At 40.4% G+C, this 24,036-nt stretch overlaps 1 protein-coding gene across 3 annotated transcripts; it reads left to right on the plus strand.

Annotated features, from left to right (window-relative positions):
* The first annotated feature begins 606 nt into the window (after positions 1-606).
* rab4b (RAB4B, member RAS oncogene family) lies at positions 607-22,467 on the plus strand. Of its 3 annotated transcripts, none has more exons than XM_061781438.1 (8): positions 608-804; positions 11,930-12,010; positions 12,147-12,261; positions 12,373-12,435; positions 17,972-18,126; positions 18,206-18,301; positions 19,695-19,863; positions 19,942-20,757. In XM_061781438.1, exons 1-7 carry the CDS (start codon positions 789-791, stop codon positions 19,808-19,810), a joined length of 642 nt encoding a protein of 213 aa, XP_061637422.1. In that variant the 5' UTR covers positions 608-788; the 3' UTR covers positions 19,811-19,863; positions 19,942-20,757. The 3 variants fall into 3 exon arrangements, with proteins under 3 accessions (XP_061637423.1, XP_061637422.1, XP_061637421.1); XM_061781437.1 differs by lacking the exon at positions 19,942-20,757 and adding an exon at positions 22,016-22,467 and having other exon boundaries at positions 609-804; XM_061781439.1 differs by lacking the exons at positions 12,373-12,435; positions 19,942-20,757 and adding an exon at positions 22,016-22,467 and having other exon boundaries at positions 607-804.
* Positions 22,468-24,036: the final 1,569 nt, after the last annotated feature.

Genomic DNA, 24,036 nt, shown 5'->3' on the forward strand with positions numbered 1-24,036 from the left:
GTGCCTAGAAATTCTGCCTTAAATGTTTTGAACAGAACCAGTGACAAAGGACAACCTTGGCGGGAAACCAGTCCAACTTACTGCCGGCAATGCGGACCAAGCTCTGACACTGGTTGTACAGAGACCGAACAGCTCGTATTGGAGTCCAATCTACATACTACATACTGTACTACATTTACTCAACTACATTTCCTAAGTAAAATGCATACTTTTACTCTAATAAATTTCCCCTAACCATATTTGTTACTCATTACCTTTAGTGAGAGGCTGCTGTCAGTGCCCTGCTCCACTGACAGACAGAGGGAATCCTTCCTTCCTCATGCCATAATTTCACCCCGGGAGGGAAACACTAATAGTTATTTATTATTATATTATTAACTCTCTACTCTCATTTTTCCACACATCACCATACACTTTATTTTGGACTTTCAAACTCCACTGGAATTATGACCTTTATATTTTTTCCGAAAGACTTATTTAGATGCTGTGCTTATTTTTTGTTTTTATATATATATACACACACATATATTCTCTCGGACTGTGTCTCAGTACAGTGCAGTGCAGTACTTCGACTTCCACCAGAACTTGAGGCCAACACTTAGGGCGACGCGTGACGTCATCACGTAGCTTCCGTGTCTGGCTTGGCTCAGTTGGCTGTGGCCGAAGTGAAAGCAGCTCAGACGGAATCAGACTGCATTAGATTAAAAAAATAAATAAAACGCCCGACTTTCCGAGTCAACCGTGAAAACAGTCCAAGAGACTCCTCTAATACGGCGAGGGGCCCCAACATGTCCGAAACATACGGTATGTTCGCTTTTAATTCCCTGCTTAAGACGCGAATGTTGACGTGTTCACCTAAGCTACGCGGCTAACGAGCTAGCTCACAGGTTCACTAACTCTCTACAGTGGTAATTAATCATGTCCAAATGGCGCTCAGTTTTTATTTAATGACGCAGTTTTGTTGTGGTTTGTTGGTTGTGTCCTTCCACCAGCGTCTTACAGTACACACCCCGCTTCCGTAGCACGGGTGGCGCTACATTTGGCAGGTGAAAGTTGGTCAAACTTGAGGTGCGGTGATATGTCTGGACATGAATGACGAGTGGACAGACACTGAGCTCGCTCAAGTAATTGTAATGTGAAACCCCCACCTATGATTTATTCACTCAAGTTTATTTGAATATCACATGGAGCTAACCTTAGTGGTAACACGGCCTGCCGCATCAGGAAGTTGGACAGCTGTGTTTTTTTCCCCTACCTGCACGCCAATGGCTTTTATACGTAGGTGCCTTGACTTCGTTCAAATCATCTTATCGCATTGAAATGAATTGACATAAGGGGTGTGCCATCTAAGGCACCTCACGATTTGATATTAACGCTTATCACTATTATTGATGCATAGTTTTTCGTCATTCTGGATTTTTTTTTCCCCCTCAACTTGTGGCTTCTTCATACGTTTAAACAGGGTGTATTTGTCAGTATCCATGAATTAAAGTAACCAAGTAAATGTATATCATCTTTTAACAGGAACAACTAAATATATAACTAAAGCTGCTCTTATTCAAAACAAATAAAGATGACCAGTTGCCTTCCTTAAGTGCAAAAACATTTACCGTGTCAAAAGCAATACTTTTAAAAATATATTTTTTATTAAGGGTTCAAAACATATACTTTGGTGGAATGAATTCCACATTTTCTGAAAAACATAACATAAAGTGCCTTTAGAAATAAAATACTTTAAAATCAAAATCCTTAGTAGTTTTCACAGATTTCAGTACTAGGAGGTCTATTACAAAAAAACCAACAGCAATTAGCTTGTTCAGCAAATTCAATCTAAACCAACACAAAAGCTAGCATATTCAGTAAAAAAAAATATACTTCCAAACAAAGTCTTTGAGAAGCATAAATACCACAACAAACAAAACATTTTGCCATCCACATTCAAAGCAGCTTTAAAACGGTATTCTACAACAACAGCTCTCGTAACACTGGAGGAATTTGGATTTGTGAATAAATGGTGGTTGGCTAAAAGTATTCTTTTGCTTTGGGAGTTTGTATCTGGGTTCCAGCATCTGCATCAGAGCACGTGGTTGTTAACAACAACATAGAGACATAAATCCTTAGCAATACAAGTTACAATGCATTATGAGATTTGTTTAACCCTTTCCCAACTGCGGGGAAGTTTTGATAACCCTTCTTCGACACCGAAGAGAGAGGGGAAAAAAGACAAATAGCGAAAGTGTGGTAGTATTTCATAGTGAAATGCAAGGCGAGCAGCCCTTCGTTGTAACACGGACCTTTCTCTCTGCTGAGTATAACGCCGCATTGCAGGACCTGAGAGACAGGAGGCAGACAGAGGCTCAGTGTAGTCACTGTGTGACATGGCCAATCTGATGATCTGTAAGCGGGAAAAAAGTCAAGTTGGTGAAATACATGGCAAGAGAGGAATAGAAGTAAAATGGATCATCATCATTTACCTAAACAGAGGAGGGTTTTGGTGAAGGGAGATGAAGAAAATATTTTTCTCGCTCAGGGTTTCTTCATTTTAGTTAGTCTAGTTTATTCGTAGTCAGCTGGTCTAAGATTTATAAATGCACAGCCATGAACCTAATATATTAGTATGTCACCAGATGCTAAAATGCTAGCTGTGTTAAGTGATGCACAAAGGCTGTTAATGCTTAAAAAATAATAATGCCTTATCATTTATGCACAATGTGAATTAAATAAAAAACTGTTGGTTATATGCAAAAGGAAACCAATTAGTCGTACGTTATTAAGTTAAAGGTCTTATTTTCTCTTTTGTATTCAAAATTGCTCTTTCACCAAGCAAAAATATTGCTTATGCAAATAATCGATTGTTTGATAGCATTTTCAGTAGAATACTTGAGTACTAAAGCATTCGTTAGCTGCAGCCCTACAATCAACTCCCCACTTATATTGTCATATTTTTGTTTCATAAAATCCTCGCTTCAGGATCCTGTGCGATGAAGCTCCAAAAAATTGCTCCTCACAATTAGAATGTTGCTCCTCAAATGAAGAAATGATTAGAAAAGCTGCTCCTCAAAGGAAAAAAATAATATTTGGAGCCTTGTGTGTGTGTGTGTGTGTGTGTGTGTGTGTTGCTGAAGTGCTTCAGCGAATCATTATCCGCCAAAAGTACGAGCCCTGTCTTGGTCCTAGCCAATCAGAAGAACAGTAGGGTGGGTTATCGTTCCATAAATACAATGGGCACAGCATTTCACTTTTTCAACATTTTGTTACAGCCTCATCCCAAAATGGAATAAATTTATTTACAGTATTCTCTCAAAATTCTACACACAACACGCCATAATGACAATGTGAAAAAAGGTGTGTTTTTTTTAAATATTTGCTAATTTATTAAAAATAAAGAATGAAGACATGACATCTACATAAGTATTCACAGCCTTTGCTCAATACTTTGTTGCTGCACCTTTGGCAGTAATTACAGCCTCAAGTCTTTTTAAATATGATGCCACAGGCTTGGCACACCTATCTTTCACCCATTTCTCTTTGGAGCATCTCTCAAGCTCCATCAGGTTGGATGGGGAGCGTCAGTGTACCACCAGTTTCATATGTCTCCAGAGATGTTTGAACGGATTCAAGTCTGGGCTGTGGCTGGGCCCCTCAAGTACATTCAGAGTTGTCCTGAAGCCACTCCTTTGTTGTCTTGGCTGTGTGCTTAGGGTCGTTGTCCTGTTGAAAGGTAAACCTTCACCCCAGTCTGAGGTCCTGAGCACTCTGGAGGAGGTTTTCATCCAGGATGTCTTTGTACATTGCTGCATTCATCTTTCCCTCAATCCTGACTAGTTTCCCAGTTCCTACCACTGAAAAACATCCCCACAGCATTACGCTGCCACCACCATGCTCCAACGTAGGGATGGTATTGGTCAGATGATGAGCACTGCCTGGTTTCCTCCAAACATGATGCCTGGCATTCACGCCAAAGAGTTCAATCTTTGTCTCATCAGACCAGAGAATTTTTTTTTTCAATGTCTGAGACTCCTTCAGGTGCCTTTTGGAAAAACTTCAGACGGGCTGCCATGTGCCTTTTACTAAGGAGTGGCTTTCGACTGGCCACTCTTCCATACAGGCCTGATTGGCATAGTGCAATTGTGAAAGACCAAATTTGTCTTGTAGTCTGATCCAGGCATTATGTGTTGTCTGACTCAGACGTGTTGTCTGTCCCACACCGCCGTTAAAAAAAAAAAAAAAACTTTATTGGCGGTCAGATATTTACAGTACTACGTCAAATATACTGTACACGATGGCGACACGGAGTAAATGTCTTTTGCGGAGCTGATCGAGGATGTCATTGATCGGATCGGCGAATTATGACATTAACGCCGATCAGCCGATCAACATAAAAGGCCAATTATCAGCCGATACCGATCAAGCCGATCAGATCGGTGTAAAGTCTAGTAATTACTGAAATCACTGGCTGGGCACAGACGAGAGAGAGAGAGTTGAGTGAAAGATGGAGAAACATAAGAACATGACCAACAAAGGAAGAGAAAATTTGGAACAAATGGTGCTTAAAATCTAACAGGCAGAGTCATATTTGTTTGTACTTCTGTGGGAAGTTCTTATTAAAACTGCATATGTGAAAAGCCACGATGAAACAAAACTTGAACAAACATAGCCTCTAAAACAGTTCCGTTAAGATTTGTTAAATTAAAATATGTAAAATTGTTGGACACTTCACTGTGTCAAGATGCCAAACAGAAAACGGGAAACTCAAACTTTATTTTTCTGAAGTTTAGCCCCTTTTTTTTAAGTATAACTTTTTATTTACTTGCTCTTATTGTGTAATGCAGTGCTTCTTTTATTTCGTAAATGAGAGCACATTCCACAGTTGTGCTAATTTGTTTGATTAATAGGCCAGAATTTGTAAGATGTGTCCAATTCTTTATTATGCGCTCATATCATTATGTAGCCCGGTGGTAATTCGGGGTACTAAAATCTCCCAGACCTTAAAGGGTTAATATAAACTCCTTTATCACCCTTCTATATATTGTTTAATACAAGTGCATTTATTGTGGGGTAAAATGTGTTTGTCATGTTTTGGTGTTAAACTGAAGGTTTATACTGATGGGGATTTTGGGTTTGACTCATTTTGGGTTTGACTCACGGTATATAGTATTGTAAAGATGAGATTGTTCTCGTCCTGTGCTAAGCCATCGGTATTAGTGTGTATTGTTGGGTGTAGTATGGGTTGGAGAGGTGAGAAGAGATGTTCTCTCGCGAGAAGAGAGGGGGGAGGAGATAAGGGCGAGCAGGAACGAGAGGAGGGCGGACGTTGAACAGAGTGAAGAAAGGAAGGACCGGGAAAAAAATAAAATAAAAAAAGGACTGAGTCAGCAAAACCCCGAACGGTTTTGCTAAGAGAACTTCATCCAGTACTGCTGACGTGCCCTTCGAGCAGTTGGAGTGGGTAACTCCAGAAGCCCGGTTGAAGGACATTTCCATGGCAAAATACGTCGCCGTTAGCGAAGTCACGAGGCTAATGCTAAGCTGCAGCACAGCCACGAGGTACGGCTAAGGGACGAGAAAGCTTCGCTCGGAAGGAGTGAAGCGGCGAGATTGCAGCGCTCTCAAGCGTCGGAAAGGATTTTTTCTCAACGTGCGCAAGCTCCGAAACGGAATTATATAACACCCTCAGTTTCTACAACCACAGTTTCTTCAATTCCACTTTGTGAGCTCTGGAGCGTGAGTACTGTGGGTGGGGTGAGAGTGTGTGAGTGGGCCCACCACTAAAAGAAAAAAAAGAAAAGAGAGTAAAACCCTACCCTTACATGCAGTGATTTCTCCAGATTCTCTGAACCTTTTGATGATATTATGGACCGTAGATGATGAAATCCCTAAATTCCTTGCAATTGTACGTTGAGGAACATTGTGCTTAAACTGTTCGACTATTTTCTCACGCACTTGTTCACAAAGAGGTGAACCTCGATCCATCTTTGCTTGTGAATGACTGAGCAATTCAGGGAAGCTCCTTTTATACCCAATGATGGCACCCACCTGTTCCCAATTAGCCTGTTCACCTGGGGGATGTTCCAAACAGGTGTTTGATGAGCATGCCTCAACTTTCTCAATCTTTTTTGCCACATGTCCCAGCTTTTTTGGAACGTGTTGCAACCATAAAATTCCAAGTTAATGATTATTTGCTAAAAACAATAACGTTTATCAGTTTGAACATTTAATATATTGTCTTTGTAGTGTATTCAATTAACCATAGGCAAATCATTGTATTCTGTTTTTATTTATGTTTAACACAACGTCCCAACTGCATTGGAATTTGGGTTGTAATAAAAAGCTGCAATATAGCAGGACCGCAAAGCGTGATATAGGGGATGATTAGTGTATCTGTATTCCATTATGATAAGTTGTAGTCACTCATTGTTCCAGTGCTGGGACTCATTGTTTCGATGATGTGCATCCCGGACTCACATAGTCTCAAGGGTAAAATGATCTGTACATATTCATAACACCAGAAATGCTTACCAACGCGGACCCCACTGGGTGGCCAGTTGTTGGGAGCGCCTTCGTGGGGCCGGCGGACCGCCCTGGGTCCCTCGGTGTGGGACGTGTCCCGTCCACCGGGCTGCTCTCGGGGGGACCTCTGGGCCCGATCCCGCCCCTCGATTGATTGGGCTGGGTCTTCAGCCTCCGCGGTGCGAGCACAGCAATTACAGGACACTTCTGTCAGTCTTTGTGCATGTAAAACAGTGTCAATTCACTTGCATGTGTCCGCAGGCACACACCCCTGGGACTCTTTCACTGGGGGTGGGGCAACGCACTTATTGCGACAAATAACTCATGAATATGCTATTCTCTTGTGTATCCCCTTATTTATACTCTCGTCCTGTAGACTTTTATAATTTACATAGTTAATCCCACCACACTTCAGTTGTACAGCCGTGTTCACGGCCTACAATGGTTCTTCTCCTGTCCTTGTCCTGTTCTATCTTCATTCTCACAGGGTGTAGCACTACAGCCCCATGCAACACTCATATTTAATGTTTCATTGTTGTAGATAATGTAATGACTGACTTCTCTCATCCTGTTTACAATTAGTGCTTTGTCTTTGTTTCCCTCTCCCCTCTAGAAACTTTGTTCTGTTCGACTGATCGACTCTGATTCTCAATAAACTTCAATTATAATACTAAGAAACCTCAGCGAAAGCTTAAAAACTCCACTTTGACACAGTAAAACTGTTCCAGCATAAAAGGGGTACAGATCTTCCATTCTGCTTGACCTAACAGCCGAACAGGCAACAAAAAGAATCAAATAAAATAGTGTTCCCTCGCCACTTCGCTTCACGTTTTGCGGCTTCAGTGCTTCGCAGGTTTTTCCAAAATATTCATTAAAAAAAAAAAAAATCATCAAAAAATGAAAAAATACAGCCATATCAGCAGCCATATTGCGGACAGACGCGTTGTTTCATGTTGATGCACGAGAGAGGTTTCCCTGCATGCCAAACAAAGAGATGAGTTGACTCGGAGGCTTCGTACATCCTGTACGAAGCCTCCGAGTCTTCGCTGTTGACTGTCTCGCATACTGTATCTTAGTGTTGTGTTCGTGATAACTTTTTTTGATTAGTTAAGCCCTTACAATGCCGCCTAAGCACAATAAACCATCGTGAAATCGCTGAATCATATGACAACAAATATACAAGGACGGGAACAACAGCATGGAACAATACCACACAACGCCAAATGAACAGGCTGCTTGGCTATTGTTACGTCACAGCGCCGGAGAGAGCCGAAGACCAGAAGGCGCTAGATGCAAAAAGCAGAAGGTGCATTCTGAATCATATTTATCGATTTAACTATTGTACAGTATATCTGCTATATAATCACTTCGAAATGGCAGATGTGGTTTGTAAAGTGGTTATAGAGTTATCAAGAAAAAGTTTAACATCTTTGTCCTCTGACATTTAAGGTAGAGGTGGGACTGCATCAGGGATCATCCCTGAGCCCCTTCCTCTTTGATACTGTGAGACAATGTTTTTGTGTATTTTGTCCCAATTCATTGTGATCTGAAGTTGCTAGTTTGAGCTTTGAGGTTTTAGCTCCATGTTAAGCTTGAAAGTATGGTAATTTATATTTTATTTGTATGTCTGTCATCAGCTCTTATGTTAGTTTGAAGACTAAAATAAACGCTTAAAACCATCAGTGCAAGAGTGCAACCCACTGTTTACCTTATTAGGTCACTCAATGTTGGCATAGCTTGTTATTGTTTCACTCACCCAATTGACTTCACTGAAGTTCCGCGCGGTGTCGGCTGAGGCTCGGAGCGGGAGGGAGCACGTCAGACTTCTACACATCGCAAAAGCCTCCTTTCCACAATATAATCTTATTCCAAGTGTTGCACTGAGGCATCTGGTCATTTATTTTAACAAAGTTAAGAAATACTTGTGTTTGCCCCTGCCGTTGGGCACAAGCACATCTTCGTGCGCATTCTTCTTCTTCTTTGGTTTTCGCCACTTTCTTCTTCCGGGTCGGCTGACTGTAGGCATTGAAACTGGGAACCAAATTTTTTAATTCCAAAGATTCCGGGAGAACCGGAATGTTAGTCCTGGTTCCAAGCGGTTCTCGATACCCAACCCTCGACACAATGTAGCTCCTTCTAACCTTCTCTGTACGTATTCCTCAACACCCTCAAGGCAAATAATGCATCTGTGGTACTCTTTCTAGAATCCTAATAATTCTCTAGTAATAAATCGCAATAGAATAAAGTCATGCCTCTGACAGTTTTAAATTTGTTTTTTCCCAAATGATTGTTAAATTTAGACTTGACTTTGATGCAATTTTAATTAAACTTATTTGATTTATTATACTGATTATAAATTAACTATTTATTAGAATGAATTATTAGAATATAATATAACTTAAATACTTCTGACAGTTTCAATCACAAACCACAATTATCTAGTTCTGAGGTCCCGGGTTCAATTATCTTTGTAAAGGTACACATTAGATTGTGAAGGTCAGTATGCATTATTCATATATCTAGTTAAAATATGGTCACTATAATAGACAGTATTGATTTAATTTAGTGTTTTTCATGCATTAATTCAAGTCATATTAGTCAACCTATTTCCTATTTCGCACTGCCCTTAATGTCTTCTTTTAATATTGTGATGCAACAACCACAACATCCTGGTGGGTTGCTGTCAAGACATCAGCAATGGGATGTTGCTGTTGTCACACTGTATAAGAGACTATGGGTCATCTGGGAAGAAGTTAAAAAGCAGAGGCAAGCTTTTAAAAATGGAGCCTTTGATTTTGTCAGCTGTGCTGTCATGGCGTCTGGCGGCGAAAGGAAAAAAAGTGTGAATGCACGTTGGTGCCTTTGCTGCTGCTAATTTAACCTCGACAAAACGCCACCTGTGCCTTAGGTGTGTGCTTGACAAACAAGGTGGCTTGAGTGAAATTGTTACGCTCCAGTAGACTGGCTCAACCTTTTGCATAATCACTGTTGACCTTGTGCAATGGCTTGGCAGACAACACAGTGATTAGTGATTAAGCATGTCTGCTTCACATTCAGGAGATCTGGGGTTGCATCTCAGTAGTGTGGAGTTTGATTGTACTTTAAATTGTCATAGGTGTCAATATAAATTGGTTGTTTCTCTTTATGTGCCCTGTGATTGTCCTGGGACCAGTCCAGGGTGTACGGTCAGCTGGGATAGGCTCCAATCACCCGTGAACCTAATGAGGACAACCGCGATAGAAAATGGATGGATTCAGTTGGCATGTGACACTTGTTTCAAATTCGGACTCTAGCAAGAATCTTCTCCTGTGAGAAAGGTTTAAACATTTACAGATTTGGGATCATGGTTATTTCGGGTTATTCTTTTACCACAATGCATACACCCACACGGATGTTTTCCCTAGAAAATAATCTAAACTTTAAATACTCTGTTCCACAGTCAACCATTATAAAAATGTTGCACTGTAGCCACTTTTGAAGTAATTATAATTTATATTGGCAAGATTTAACTTGACTTCCTGTTTTAAGCATGTAACCTTTTATTTTGAAGGGTATGCACCAGAACTCAGCATTTTGGGACTAAAATTAACTTCACATGACACAGGTAAAAACAAATTTTAAAAGGAGAACCAAGAAAGTAATGGATGGAACCAAATGCCCTGTAAAATGTTGATTCCTTTACCTACACACCGATGAGACACAAGGTTAGTGTTTTTGATACTGTGAGACGTTTTTGTAAATTTTGTCCCAATTCATTGTGATGTAAAGTTGTTAGTTTGACCTTTGGTGAAGTTGTAGCACAATGTTAAGCTTGTAATGTGACTGTTTCTACTTTCTTTCCACTATGGTAAAGTAGTGTGTGTGTGTGTTATATACACACACGTTATATTATAATTTATATTTTATTTTTGTGTCTGTCATCAGCTCTTACGTTGGTTTACAGACTAAAATAAACGCTAAAGCATCAGTGCAAGAGTGCAACCCACTGTTTAACTTGTTAGCTGTCTCAATGTTAGCATAGACTTATTTTCACTCACCCAACTGACTTGACTGAAGTTCCACGCAGTGTAGGATGAGGCTCGGAGCGTGAGGGAGCGCGTAGACCCCACGTGAAAGCCTCCTTTGCGCAATATAATCTTAATCCAAGTGTTGCACTGAGGAGACTGGTCATTTATTTTAACACAATTAACACTTTTGTTCGCCGCTGCCTTTTGGCACAAGCACATCTTTGTGCTTGTTCTTCGTTGGTTTTGGCCACTTTCTTCTTCGTGGTCGGCGGACAGTAGGATTCGAAACTGGGAACCGGAATTTGTTAATTTGAACAATTCCGGGAGAAACGGCATGTTAGTCTCGGTTCCAATCAATTCTCGATGCCCAACCCTACCAAACATGCATGTTTTTGGAAAATGCGAGAAACCTGGAGAACCCGTCGAAACCCACTCAAGCAAACTCCCCACAGGAAGGCAGGAATTTGAACCTCACACCTCAGAACTGTGAGGCAGACGTGCTAACCACAATTCCACCATGCTGCTTGTCGTAAAACTACAAACATAAAATGAGCTCTAAGTGATGACGATAGGGAGACTTACTTGCTGTATAATATAAATAATACCTGCCACTGTTGACGATGTGTAAACACAATAATGTGCACTAGGGATCGGCACCTCCTCGTTCTACTGTTGTATCTGTGACTTTGAGTGTGTATGACTTTAAAGGCGATGCCTGGCCTGGTGATTGACGTGGGCGTTAGTGAATGAGAGTGTAGCATTGGCTGGATGTTAACTAACTAACCTGTTAGCCAGTCTGCGTGTTGAGTGACTCAGCAGGAGTTGTGGCCATCAGTAGCTTGTGTATGAATGTGCTTATGTGTTTGTTTCAACCTTTTTTTGTAATCATATTACTTTAGTTACTGTATTTGATTAATCGTTGCAGCCCAAAACAATATGCTAACGACATGATAGTTCAACTTTCAGGTTAATTATGCTTTAGAGGCGTATTATTACTGAATATTTTGGTCTGTTTGGGCATCACAGCATACAAAAAGCTTCTTGAATGTCATCAGCATGCATGCATTCTCACAACCTGGTATCATCAGAGCGATCCGGGTTGACCTCCTCCGCAACAACAACATTTGTACAAACAGCTGGTCATGCCTGTGGCGCAGTCACCCAAAGCCATGTTTAACAGCCAATGCCAAACATGCATCGTTCTCCTTCGTCTTACAGTACTGCCAGCGCACACAAAACGTGTTGTGTGCACTCTGTGATTAGGAAGGTAATTTGGGGCCTGCCAAGAGCTGTGAGAGTAGGAGTTTGATGAGATTAAAAAGTTTGTCTCGGAGGTTACGAGCGCCAAGTGCAGCCGGTTCTGGTTCTCTCCTTACATTTGCTTAGCATTCTCTCCTCTCTTCTGCTTTCAGACTTCCTCTTTAAGTTCTTGGTGATTGGCAGCGCCGGGACGGGGAAATCCTGTCTCCTCCATCAGTTCATTGAGAGCAAATGTAAATGTTTAATGCATATTGTCATCATAAAAGTTATTCATTGAGTTCAAAACCAAAAATGAGGATGCATGTGTCATATGATAAACAACCACAATGATAAGCATTGTGTTTAATGAATACTACTGTAACTATGCAGTCAAACAGGACTCCAACCACACCATTGGTGTAGAGTTTGGTTCCAGAGTGGTCAATGTCGCAGGGAAGACAGTCAAACTGCAGATCTGGGACACTGCCGGCCAGGAGCGCTTCCGGTAATTTCTCACACTTTCAATTTTGGAATACACATTTTGACAGCACGTTTATGTTGAATATTTGACTATTAATGTAAAAGTTGGTTAATTAAATACTGTATGGCTTCACAGCTCTGTGACGCGCAGCTACTATCGCGGAGCAGCCGGAGCACTTCTTGTCTATGATATTACCAGGTAAAATATTTGTGTCCATTTTTATTGGATTGTCAGAGTAAAATATATTGAAGCGTTTGGTGAACATCGAGCTCTAACACACAATTTCTCAGCAAAGTGCTTTTTGATGTTTTTTGTTTTGAGTTTTGGCGCGTTCCCACAGCAAGTTTTATTTTACTAAATTGTCTGTGTTGTTTTTAACACACAAGTATATGTTAAAGGTGCCATATTTTAGCTAACCAACTTTTTCGAGTATTTGGGATGTTATATTGGCTCTATGGTGTCTCAGTAAACGTGAAATATGCATTAAAATCGTCCACGCATTCCTGAGTCCGGCGTTTTTCTATCGAGAAGCTGGAAATCAGGTCATTCGAATTTCTCGATCTTATCTACATCACTAGCGAAGATCTCCGCCTACATCTCCGCCACCAAGAGGAAAGGGACCAGTCTTCGCCAAATATGGACAAAGCGGATACAAAACTGGGTCAAACAGAACTTGCTGTCATAGGGGACTTTTCTGGACACTCATGACAAAACCAACGGTTTTTCTAAATGAAATCGACACTTTTATATTAAGTCCATGTTAGAGAGTCACTCTATGGAGGTCTAAATAGCCAGAAAATGGGAGCTTTAATGTTTGGGCAATACATGTTATATTTTGGTAAATTTGTATCCCTTAGGAGGAACCAGATTATGATTCCCATATGAGTCCTTTTTTTAAAATCATGAATCCCTGCTACTCGTGGCACAGTGAACAACTGGTTAGCACATCTGCCCCCCAGTTCTGAGGTCCCGGGTTCAAATCCGGCCTCACCTGTGTGGAGTTTAGTCTCATTCATGTCTCATTTGAAGCTCTTGAACTCCCCCTACCGTTGTAAAGTGTCTTCTCACAGGGAAAAAGTAGCATGGCATGTGAATACATCCATCCATCCATCCACCTAGTCCCTTACGATCGTAAGCCATGTTCCCGATGTACGTATTGTATTCCATTCAGGGATGTTAATAACGAATGGATTATTGATTTAAAAATATATATCTATTGTGTAATCAAGGGAGTTCCTCAGTTTACCTTACCGACATACAAGGTTTTGACGTTACGAATGGTAGGCAATGAGCTAGTTCATTGCTCAGTGGCATAAAAATACGTCACCACACGATACAAGAACCCATGCTTAGCTACCGCTGTACTTAATGTTTTTCATTGATAGTTTGAACCCGAACTTGTTAAAATGTTAAACTATCATACCAGCAACCTGTTTTCCGGATTTGGTCACATGATGTACGCAACCATCGGAGGGGTAGATGTGACGTTAATTTTGATTGCCAGCAGAGGGTGATAGTGCCCAAAATGGCAGACCCCTGAAATTGATGGAGAGTGATGAATTATTCTGTTTAATTCTTAGTCTACAAAAGCAGTATTAACCAGAATACTGTGTTTTGATTAGTGGTGGCATACAACACATTCTTGCAGTAAAAAAAGTACTGCCTCTTTAAACATCAGCTCATGCTAGTCGTGTTCCTGCCAGTCAGGTGATCATATTGTACTGTATCCACTCAGGGATGTTATTGATTATACAGTTTGCCTGTCGTGTAAAATTTATCTGTTTAATGTTTGTATAGAAAAATGTTTTGTAGTTTGGTGGTATTCTTGAATAGAAACATAATGGATTTTAATACGTCAGCAACCAGAACACAGTTAATTTCTGCCCATTTAGTTTGCTGCAAAAGCGTTGTTATTGAAATCAAAACAAAGATAAAGATGTAGTCAGAAACTTAATTATTTTTGGAGCAGCTTCCTGGATTTATTGTCACTAGTATATATTCATGCAACATGGTAACATGCTTGCGTTTGTCACGACCCCATTTTAATGGTCTATTTTTGGTAAGATGGGTGTTTCTTTTAACTGGGCAATTAATTAACTAATTTGGAATATGTCTACACCAATGTTCCCTCTAATTTTTCATGTGTCTGGGCAGACACACAAGCTCCTTGAGCGCACTGAGGACCACTGTGAGCAACATCAGATGTGTGTCCGCTGTGGGCACACACCAGTATGACACCTGCTCAAAACCTTGGATCATAGCAAGTTGCATGGCTTATTTAAAGAACCAAATTACAGCAGCAATTTTCATTGGTTAACTTTAAATATAATTGATTTGGCCCACTTGAAATGAAAATGCTTTAACCACAGGAGTCCTGCTTTGGCCTGGGTGAGGTCCAGTTGTGGCCTGGGTGAGGGTCATGTTCTGGAAGAAATGCCACATATACACCTTTCAGACATATAATTTTGTTCACATTAAAACATTCACATTTTGCACAATGACGTGTGCTGTCGCTCAGTTTTTTATACGCATTTCTACTACCAATCACGGTTTGCTCTAGGATTTTTTTGAAACTGTGGGGAAGGGCTTCAGCGTCGTCACTCCCATCCCTCATATTTAACAATATGTTAAAATATTATTTTAAAAAAAAATGTAAATTTAATAAATGTCACTAGAATATGCACAAATCTGAAATTTTACCTTATTGTTCATGTCTGTCCTTCTCACTTCTCCAATGCTTGTACACTTTGTCCAGGTCGATGACTTCCTCTGCTTCTTGCTTTGACTTTATGCGCATCAGCTGGTCCAAATGTGCCACTTCAAGACGATTTCTGGATGTTGTTTTGATATGATTCATTAAACTAAATCCTCTTTCACAATCTGCACTGGAAGCTTGAAATGTAGCACATCCACAAGCTGTGAGATCTCCTTTAGCTCCTCACATCTAAGTGCTGCAGCAACCATATCTGAGAATGTGCTGATTGGCCCCTGTTTAAGTTTTTGCTTCATTATGTACTTGATCACAGAGCTTAGTAATGAAAAGAGTAATCTCACCAGTATTTAGACAATCAGCTGATGAGGTCCCCGTTGCCTCTTTGACACGGTCACTCCACTGTACATCCTTCTCCCTCAAGTATTGGGAACGCAACTTCTCAATCTTTGCTCTTGCAAAGCAGTGTCCTTCCATCACAGTCAGGTTGCATCTTTGTAAAGTGAGGCAGAGTTGTGCCAGCTCACCCAAAGCATCTCCCAGAGCAGTGACAGTAACCTTGAACTTTGGATCACTCAGCTTTTTGTAGCAGTACTTTTCCACTGGATCTCTGTTATCGGTGAATTCTCTTTTGCAGAATTCTTGAAGCACAGTGTAGTTCCTCAGAACAGCATTGACAGCTTGGCGCCGTGACAGCCATCGCACTTCGTTCAGAGGCCTGAATGACAGTGTATCTTCTTCATCAAGAATCTTTGCTAGGTCCTCCATTTTCCCCTTCTTCACAGTGGCCCGAGAGAAAGTGGAATACACAATTCTAAGAAGAGTTTCCACTTCTCGCATCAAAGGTACATTTTTCCAGGCATCATCAATGCCCAAGTCCTCTCTATGAGCCACACAATGTTGTTCAGTTAGGTGTGGTAATCGGCGCTTTAACAAAGCCGCAACTCCGTTGTGTTTTCCTAGCATTACTGAGGCACCATCGGAGGTCAGCATCACCATTCTCTGCATGTCCAGTCCATGTTTGGAGTAAAACTGAGTTATTGCCTGCACAATATCCTGAGCAGTGCAAGCTGTCAGTTGGATGATGCCACCAAACACAGTTTTATGGTTAACATCATTTTCCTCCCTGTATTTAATATATAGGACTAGCATTTTGTGTACTGATATGTCTGTGCTCTCATCTACTATCAGGGTATGCCAGGGAGCATTTTTAACACTGCACATAATCTCATTCTGCACTATTTCATTGATTGAGTTCACAAATTCAAAGGCATAGTTTTTACTTCGCCAGCTTTCTGGTATACTTACATACTTTGCCATGTGATCGTGGATTTGTTTAACTGACAGCATTGATGCATTCATTTTGATAGCAAGTAAAATATTTTCAATGAGAACTTTAACTTGCTCGGGGTCAGATTTTGCTTTGTGTGACGGCTCGGTTTTTTTTCCTCTCTGTCTTTTGCGCTCTCCCGCAATAATGTACCGATCCCCTGTCCCATCTTGAGTCTTTGTACAATTCCAACAGCTTTCAAATGACATTTCTCCTGAATATGACGCTTGAGGTAGTCCAACCTCCATTCAGTCCACATTTTTCCCTTCGAAAACTCACTTGCTACTTGGGCTTCGCTGCATGTTTTGCAGAGTACACCTTTCTCACTAGAAAAGGAAAAAATATCACCCAGTTTCATCGCTTGTTCTATTTGGACCTACTCCGACAGCCATTCCATCTTAAAAGAACCGCATTTCTTTTTCACTTTGGCTTGATGAGTGGATGTGTCGCTGCCCGTTCGTTTCGCCATGATAAGGGGTTAGCGTTTGCGTCTCTTAACTCCGCCGTTGTTAGCTCGCTAACCTGCACGGCACGTATGGGCAGGGCACATATGCAAGCATTGTCAATGCTATGATTGGCTGTGTAGCGTAAGTGAACCGTATCGTATCATTGGCTGGGCACATGTCGCTCACTGAGTTACATTGCAAAATGGTACAGAAAACTATATTATTGGTCTAATTAATTAGATTATATCAGGCGTAAAATCAGACATTATTTCATACGTTTCTGTTGAATTTTATTTTTTTTGCGCAGCATAGATTTTCTTGTGCGCTGAGTATGTGCTAACAGTGCGCGATTGCGCAGGTGCGCAGCTTAGAGGGAACATTGGTCTACACTTTACTCAGTGTTGTCTGCATGTTAAAGTAGTGATTAACTGCAGGGTTCGCACAGTCATTAAAAACCTGGAAAAGTTATGGAAATTGAAAATGTATTTTCCAGGTCCTGGAAAAGTTATGGAATTTCTTTTTTTTTTGGTTTGGAAAAGTCATGGAAATATTGCGTGGATGATATTTAAGATGTGTAAAACATAAAATGGTGTAACGTGCGATTAAAATGATTACAAGTCAAATTGACACGGAAGTGCAACGTTGCACTTATATAGCGGTGTACGCCGCCATACAGGAAATGCGACAGGTCACAACGTTGGCGAGGGTTCACTGGCATACATAGATTTCAAAGAGAACGCAATGCCAGGAAACGCACAAACACAAGACTACTCATCACCAAAAGAACACGTGGTGGTGGTGGCGGCATCATGCTTTGGGTGTGTTATCCTTCAGCTGGAACTGCGGCCTTAGTCAAGGTGGCGGGAATTATTTACGAAATAGTAGTTCGAAATAGCAGTCACTCTTCGCAAAAAAAAAATATTATGAAATTGTCATGAAAAGCCTACTAAAACACCTGAACTTTATTTCGGGTTAATCAGAGGCACTTTAAATAGTGGCAGGTGTTTGCTGACTCCCATTTAAGATGGTTTTGAATGTGATTGGTTAATTCTGAACAGAGCCACATCCCCAGTTATAAGAGGTTGTACATACTTCCCCTCTCAAAGATTAAAAGAAAAAAAAATCAATTCAATTTACAGATTATAGATCACGTTAATGGTGGAAAAAGTTTTGTAATGCCTGGCATTTCAACAGGGGTGTGTAGAGTTTCTGTATCCATTGTACGTGTCCCTATGTCCTGTCTTACAGCCGTGAGACATACAACACCCTAACCAACTGGCTGACAGACGCACGCACACTAGCGAGCCCCAACATCATCATCATCCTGTGTGGCAACAAGAAGGACCTGGAGGCCGAACGAGAGGTCACCTTCCTGGAGGCGTCACGCTTCGCTCAGGAGAATGGTACCTCAAACACTTGTTTCCCTTTTTCACTTTCTTGTTGTCGTACTGCCTCATTGCGCTTCCTTCTCTGTTTACACAGAGCTGATGTTCTTGGAGACCAGCGCTCTAACAGGGGAGAATGTGGAAGAGGGCTTCCTCAAGTGCGCTCGTACCATCCTCAACAAGATAGACTCAGGTACTCAGCCGTTGTATACAGTGGGGGAAATAATTATTTGATCCCCTGCTGAATTGAAGTTTTCTCACAAAGACATTAGAAATCTCAAATTTTTATGTTTTTACTGATTACGCAAATAGACAGAATATCAGTTCTAATGCGCTCACACTTGCTTTGGGTTGTCTTAGGCATACATCCCAAGGGGGCATGTCGTATAGTCTACCTATTGTTCATTCTACAGGTGGGACTTTCTATGTAAGCTTGAATGTAGCCGCACAACTTAAAATGTTTCTTCAAAATTGATGTAATGTTTTTGAAGCTGTATAACACTGTCGACAGCAGCGAGTGTACAACGAACCTCTATTTTAATCTTTAGCCGACACAAACCCAAAATAGTGACCGCTTGAAAATGCCGGCCTTTCCCCTTCCTCTATTGTTGATTGACTGCTTGTACATGTGAGTTGTCCACGTATTGAAAACATGACTTACCGCATTTGTGACATCCCTCCAGATGGGAGAACGTGATTTCCCAGAATGCTTCATGGCTCTGTTTGTAAATATTTCGCCTTTGTTTCATAATGTACAGTTTTTCATTGTGTGCCTTTTAGTTAGGAATAGTTATTTTATTGTTTTATTATTCGTTTGTAAAACAAACGCTGAGACGCGGTCTAAACCTATGAAGTGCAGTCACTGAATGATGTCTTGTTCATTGACATGCCTCATTTTACTCTCTACTGCAAACTAGTGGCGATTGTCTGCTATTGCCCAAGTTGAAGTAAAATTTCACTTCAACATTAAGGTGCATTTTATTTTCAATACAGTAATGCACGATGATATTAAACGAATAAATATTGTCTTGATTAGAATTTTCTAAGCAGTAACCCGTTACAAAACTCATTACCTTAAAAATCAGTATAGTTTGAGTAACTGTACCGCGTTACCAACAACTTGTATGACAAAAAGTGTTGTTGTTTTACGATAAACCACACCTTTAAATATACCATGGTGCGCAGTTAAGACAGTCATTAAGTGAAGAAAATATGCCACAGCAGTGATATTATTACCAAGAACTGGATGTCCCTCCAAAATTGATGAAAAGAAGAGAAGAAAACCAGCCAGGGAGCCTGCCAAGAAGTTGACTGAAACATTGAAGGCGCTGCAGGAATTCCTGGCAAGTACTGGCTGTTTAGTACATGTGACAACAATCTCCCGTCTTCAATCTTCATGTCTGGGTTATGTGTCAGGTGGCAAGACGGAAGCCTTATCTTACGCTTGATTTCCTTTGACTGATATTCTGTTAGTTTCTTTGTAAGTGAGCAAATTTACAACTTCAGTAGGGGATGAAATAATTATTTCCCTTCCGGAGGGGATCTTTTTATATGCACTTGTCACTGATCACATTTCCCCTCCACAGGCGAGTTGGATCCAGAGAGGATGGGCTCAGGCATCCAGTACGGGGACACTTCGCTGAGGCAGCTGCGACAGCCGCGCGGCAGCACCGCACAGAACAAGCAGCAGTGTAGTTGCTAGGGTTCCGCATTCCTCCCCACCTCTCCATTCAGTCCACAGGACATCCTATACAGGTCAGTGACTCCTTATCAAACCCTTCTGTTCGAGCCAGTGGATGTGTTTTAAGTCTCCTTCTCTTCTGTGTGTGTCAGCACCAGGTGTTTTGGGGTGTCGTGCATACACCTCGGAGCACCTGGATGAGTGGTCAAGGAGACCACTGCAACTCCTGAGCCTTGGGCTCTGGTAAGGCGTATTTATGCGTGAGGACACGCTGGAATGGTCTATAGTCCTTACCAGACATGAACAAGTCAAGGGTTGTCTGTATGCGCTGTCCTATTTTATTATTATTATAATTTTATTATTCCTGTGCTTCTCATTTTGTTTTTAGTTTAAACACATAGCTCGAAATTTGCACATCTGTTGTTTATAAATTATAATCGTTGATTGGCGTGTTGCTAGGTGTACCCCTTTTGAGCATGTGTTGATATTTTCAATGGAATTTACTGTATTTAAATAGGAGATTGAATAGTGTCGCAAAGATGACTAAGAGCTTGAGATTTGGTGTCAAATTGCACTTTTATTACAGAGGAGTATTGGCCTTGTTTCAATACATTTTTGAGAGGATTGGTGTCATTTTGGATCTTCAGGTTGCCCAATCCTGGCCTCAAAGCACAAAGGTAGAGATAATGCTCCAGTCGGCCCAACTTTAAGTTGTACTGACGGACCTCCCAAGTCACACTCCTCTTGCACATACAGACGTCAGAGGAAGCCACATTTCCCACACTGCCGTCAAAATGGTCGTACAAGAGCGAGTATTTTTTTTCGCTTTCCCTCCCCAAGCACAAAAGCAGCTCCAAGCTCACAAGGGGGAATTTCCTTATCTTCTGCACCACAGCGAGCAAGCTTTGTGAGGTTGCTGAGGCTGCAAGGGTGAGAAAACAAAAACCCGCCACTCGAGGTCAGACTGACCTAAAACTTATAAACGCGTGTATAATGTCGTCGCCTCTCGAGTGTTTGTGCGCTCGCACATACTCACTTTTATCACCTCACGTTAGCCAGCCAGCACATTTGAAGCAAAGAGATGGGGAATCATGCAAATGGGAGATAATATAACTATAAATGCACAGTATATCAAGAAACTGTTTTCAATCATTGTATACGTTTGTCTCGTTCTGTATGAAAGAGTATTAGGATCACACTGGCAAGAAAAACAGTGGTGAGAATAGTCATAATTTTACAAGAAAACAATGTGAGTGACAATTACCGTAATATCTATATAATGCGCATTATACATGGGTATATGGCGATGTGGAAAAATACTTTCACATTTCATAAATGTATGCCGCCATCTAGTGGTTATGAAAAAGCTGTACCCTTTCATTCATGCCGCCACCTAGAGGTAATGGGAGGTGTACACTTGCATTCTAATATGCCACCACCACCTAGTTGTTATAAAAAAAAAAAAAAAAGGTGAAGCCTACACTTTCATTCCAAAATGACGGGTACGTATGACTGCATATATGTACAGTTCTGCTCATAAGTTTACATACACTGGCAGAATTTGTGAAAGTTTTTTTAAAAATATGACTGAACAACAACCATCATTAATTTGGTTATGTTTTGTTTAATGATAATGCTTTTCTGAAATGCTTTGCCATTTAATTTGAATCCCATTAAAATAAAATTTAATGTTTCGCCCCGTCCTTCGTTTTCTTTAAAGAATTGTACCCAGCTTACAAATCCAAAATTAAATACATTTTTTTAAAAAGTATTACATGTTCAAATAAAGCGCTTCAGAATAATTCTTTGGGGAAAAAAATTCAAAATACAGGTAATCATGTTTCGATCATATGGGTAGAAGCAAAATTCTGCATTGTAAAAATGCATTATACACAACTTTCGGGGTGCGTGTTATACATGGGTGCGCATTATACACGAGAAATTACGGTAAATTGAGTGGAAATGGTTGTTTGTCGTTTAGTGCCCTGCGATTGGGTGGCAACCAGTCCAGGGTGTACCCGCCTCTTGCTCAAAGTCAGTTCGGATAGGCTCCAGGTCACTTGCCACCATTATGAGGACAAGCACTGTAGAAAATGGATGGACGGATATGTAGTCTATTCCCATAAATTATGATTTTTATTTATTTATTTTATTTTCCATTATTCCCATAAAGTCCCATTTTCCCCTCCTACTGTCATGATTTCTTTCTGCCTTTTTTCTTTTCAGTGTGGCCACAACTCTTCTTCATTCCTTCTGCAAGTGCACTTTTACTTTTCAGATGTTTTGTTTATATGCTGTAACTATAGAATTGTATATTTTCATTTGACTTTATAAACTGTAATAAAGATTTTAACTGTAGATTTCATTATTTCTTACGAAGGAACAGCTGAGCATGATGTTGAATTTGACTGGAAAAGTGCTTTTTTGTGTGTTCTGAAGAGTTGTTAAACCTGCAGCCATTATTTTCTGATGTCATAAAGTCTGCATTGATACACTCTGTCGTTGTTTGGTAACAAATTACACATAATTTTAAATAGAAATGTACATCATAATCTTAAATAGAACTGTATAACATCTGTAAATAAGAGTTGTCTTTAGAAGGGTGAGTGTTGCTCATTTATTGTAATGATTATGCAATGCCCAGTAAATCTGCTTGTCATTTTCCAGTGAAAAATCCAGCACCATGTCATTTGATGTCTCTGACCACATAAACGGGCTTCCTTCTTTAAACCACAAAACATAAATCTCAATGGGTGTAAAGGCACACCCTGAAGTGTAACAATGGGTTCACATCGCCTTGCACTGTGGAGCAGTTTGTCTTAAGCAGCAGCAGAGCGAGGTTATAATATTACAGGGCTCACATGATGAACAGTAAATGGGCACCACAGTGTCCCAATTGTCATGATTTATATGCTCCTGTTTCGGTTCAGTTACAGCCTGTGAGTTTTTTTGTAGCTGGTGTGGATCTTTCTAGTGATTTATTGATCTTGGCCAGGCTGTGGCGGTGACCTCATGATTCAATTGCACGAGAGAAGTGTGATGCTAACAGTAAGCCACTAGATAGTGCTAAAGTACCGGATTGCACACATACTACGTTATTGCTATACTAATCCCAGGGGCAGCTGTGGACTAGTGCTGTTTTCCAACAAGGCGCCTAATTTACATCAGGATAGACCTCACGATACATCACAAAACTAAAATGTCAGAAAAAGTGAATGTGCAAGTTAATTGCCACCTAGTGGAAGAACATGTTAATTGTTCTGCTAGTGTCGCTGGCACTGCCATAGATGAACAAAATTGTTACTTTTAGTCTGTCCCATTATTTCCACAACAACGCTACAGACCTGCTATCAGTTGGTATTAAGTCAATTATTAAAAACACATGATCTTGTTGACAAAAAAAACCACTGACATTTCATTGTTTGCTGTACTATTTGCAACTGTAACTTGACATCTTTAGAAGTTCTCTTAACCATAGCATACGACGCAGTTTGTGTGGTTGTAATATTACTACTTTATCCTCAATAATACTGAATATGGCTATATATATATATAGCTTCTCAAATTTGCTATTAATCTAAAAATAAAATGTGATTTACTGTATTTTAAGCTTTATTTCAGTGAAAATGTTTTTCTCACAGACTCATGCTCTCAAAATCAAAAATATTTTATCGTAAAATGACACCTTTTTCCTTCTTCAGTTATGACTTGTTAGTCCTTTATTTTTCTTTGCACTGTGGCCTATGTGGGGAGATGGGCCGTGCATACTCAACCACATGAACTTGAAACCTTGTCTTGGAAGTTTTGAAGGCCCATTGTTTAGGGGTAATACAGCTCTGGGGGCGGGGGGTTAAAAAAAAATGCTATTTCGACCATTTTTCCTTTTCTGCAAATGCTCAAAATAATGAACGTGTCTTTAGGACTTATGTTGTCAGTAGCTTATAGAATAAAACAATTTTATTCAAAAATATTCCTAAAAATAGCTAAATCAGAGAAACTGATTATTTTGCAGTGGTCTATTTTTTTTCCTCTCCCCGAACTGTATAACAGGCAGTAATTGTGCTACGGACCGCAATTACAAAGGCAGCACTAGCAAAATTACACACGAGGTTCCTATTTCCAAGGTAATGTTTCTGCTGTTCAACATTACTGCATTTTTTCATACTTCCAGAATGTAATGTACTATAAACTACAAGTTCCTGATCACTTTGGTCCAAATGTGACTCTTGTGGAATAAAAAGGAGTAC

The sequence above is a fragment of the Phyllopteryx taeniolatus genome, chromosome 8, assembly GCF_024500385.1.
Source record: "Phyllopteryx taeniolatus isolate TA_2022b chromosome 8, UOR_Ptae_1.2, whole genome shotgun sequence".
Lineage (NCBI taxonomy): Eukaryota > Metazoa > Chordata > Actinopteri > Syngnathiformes > Syngnathidae > Phyllopteryx > Phyllopteryx taeniolatus.

Bases quoted from the DNA above. Each gene is read 5' to 3' on its own strand.
- rab4b (XM_061781438.1), top strand. The intron at 18,127-18,205 runs GTACCTCAAACA...CTGTTTACACAG, and splicing joins ACGCTTCGCTCAGGAGAATG to AGCTGATGTTCTTGGAGACC. The intron at 18,302-19,694 runs GTACTCAGCCGT...TCCCCTCCACAG, and splicing joins CCTCAACAAGATAGACTCAG to GCGAGTTGGATCCAGAGAGG.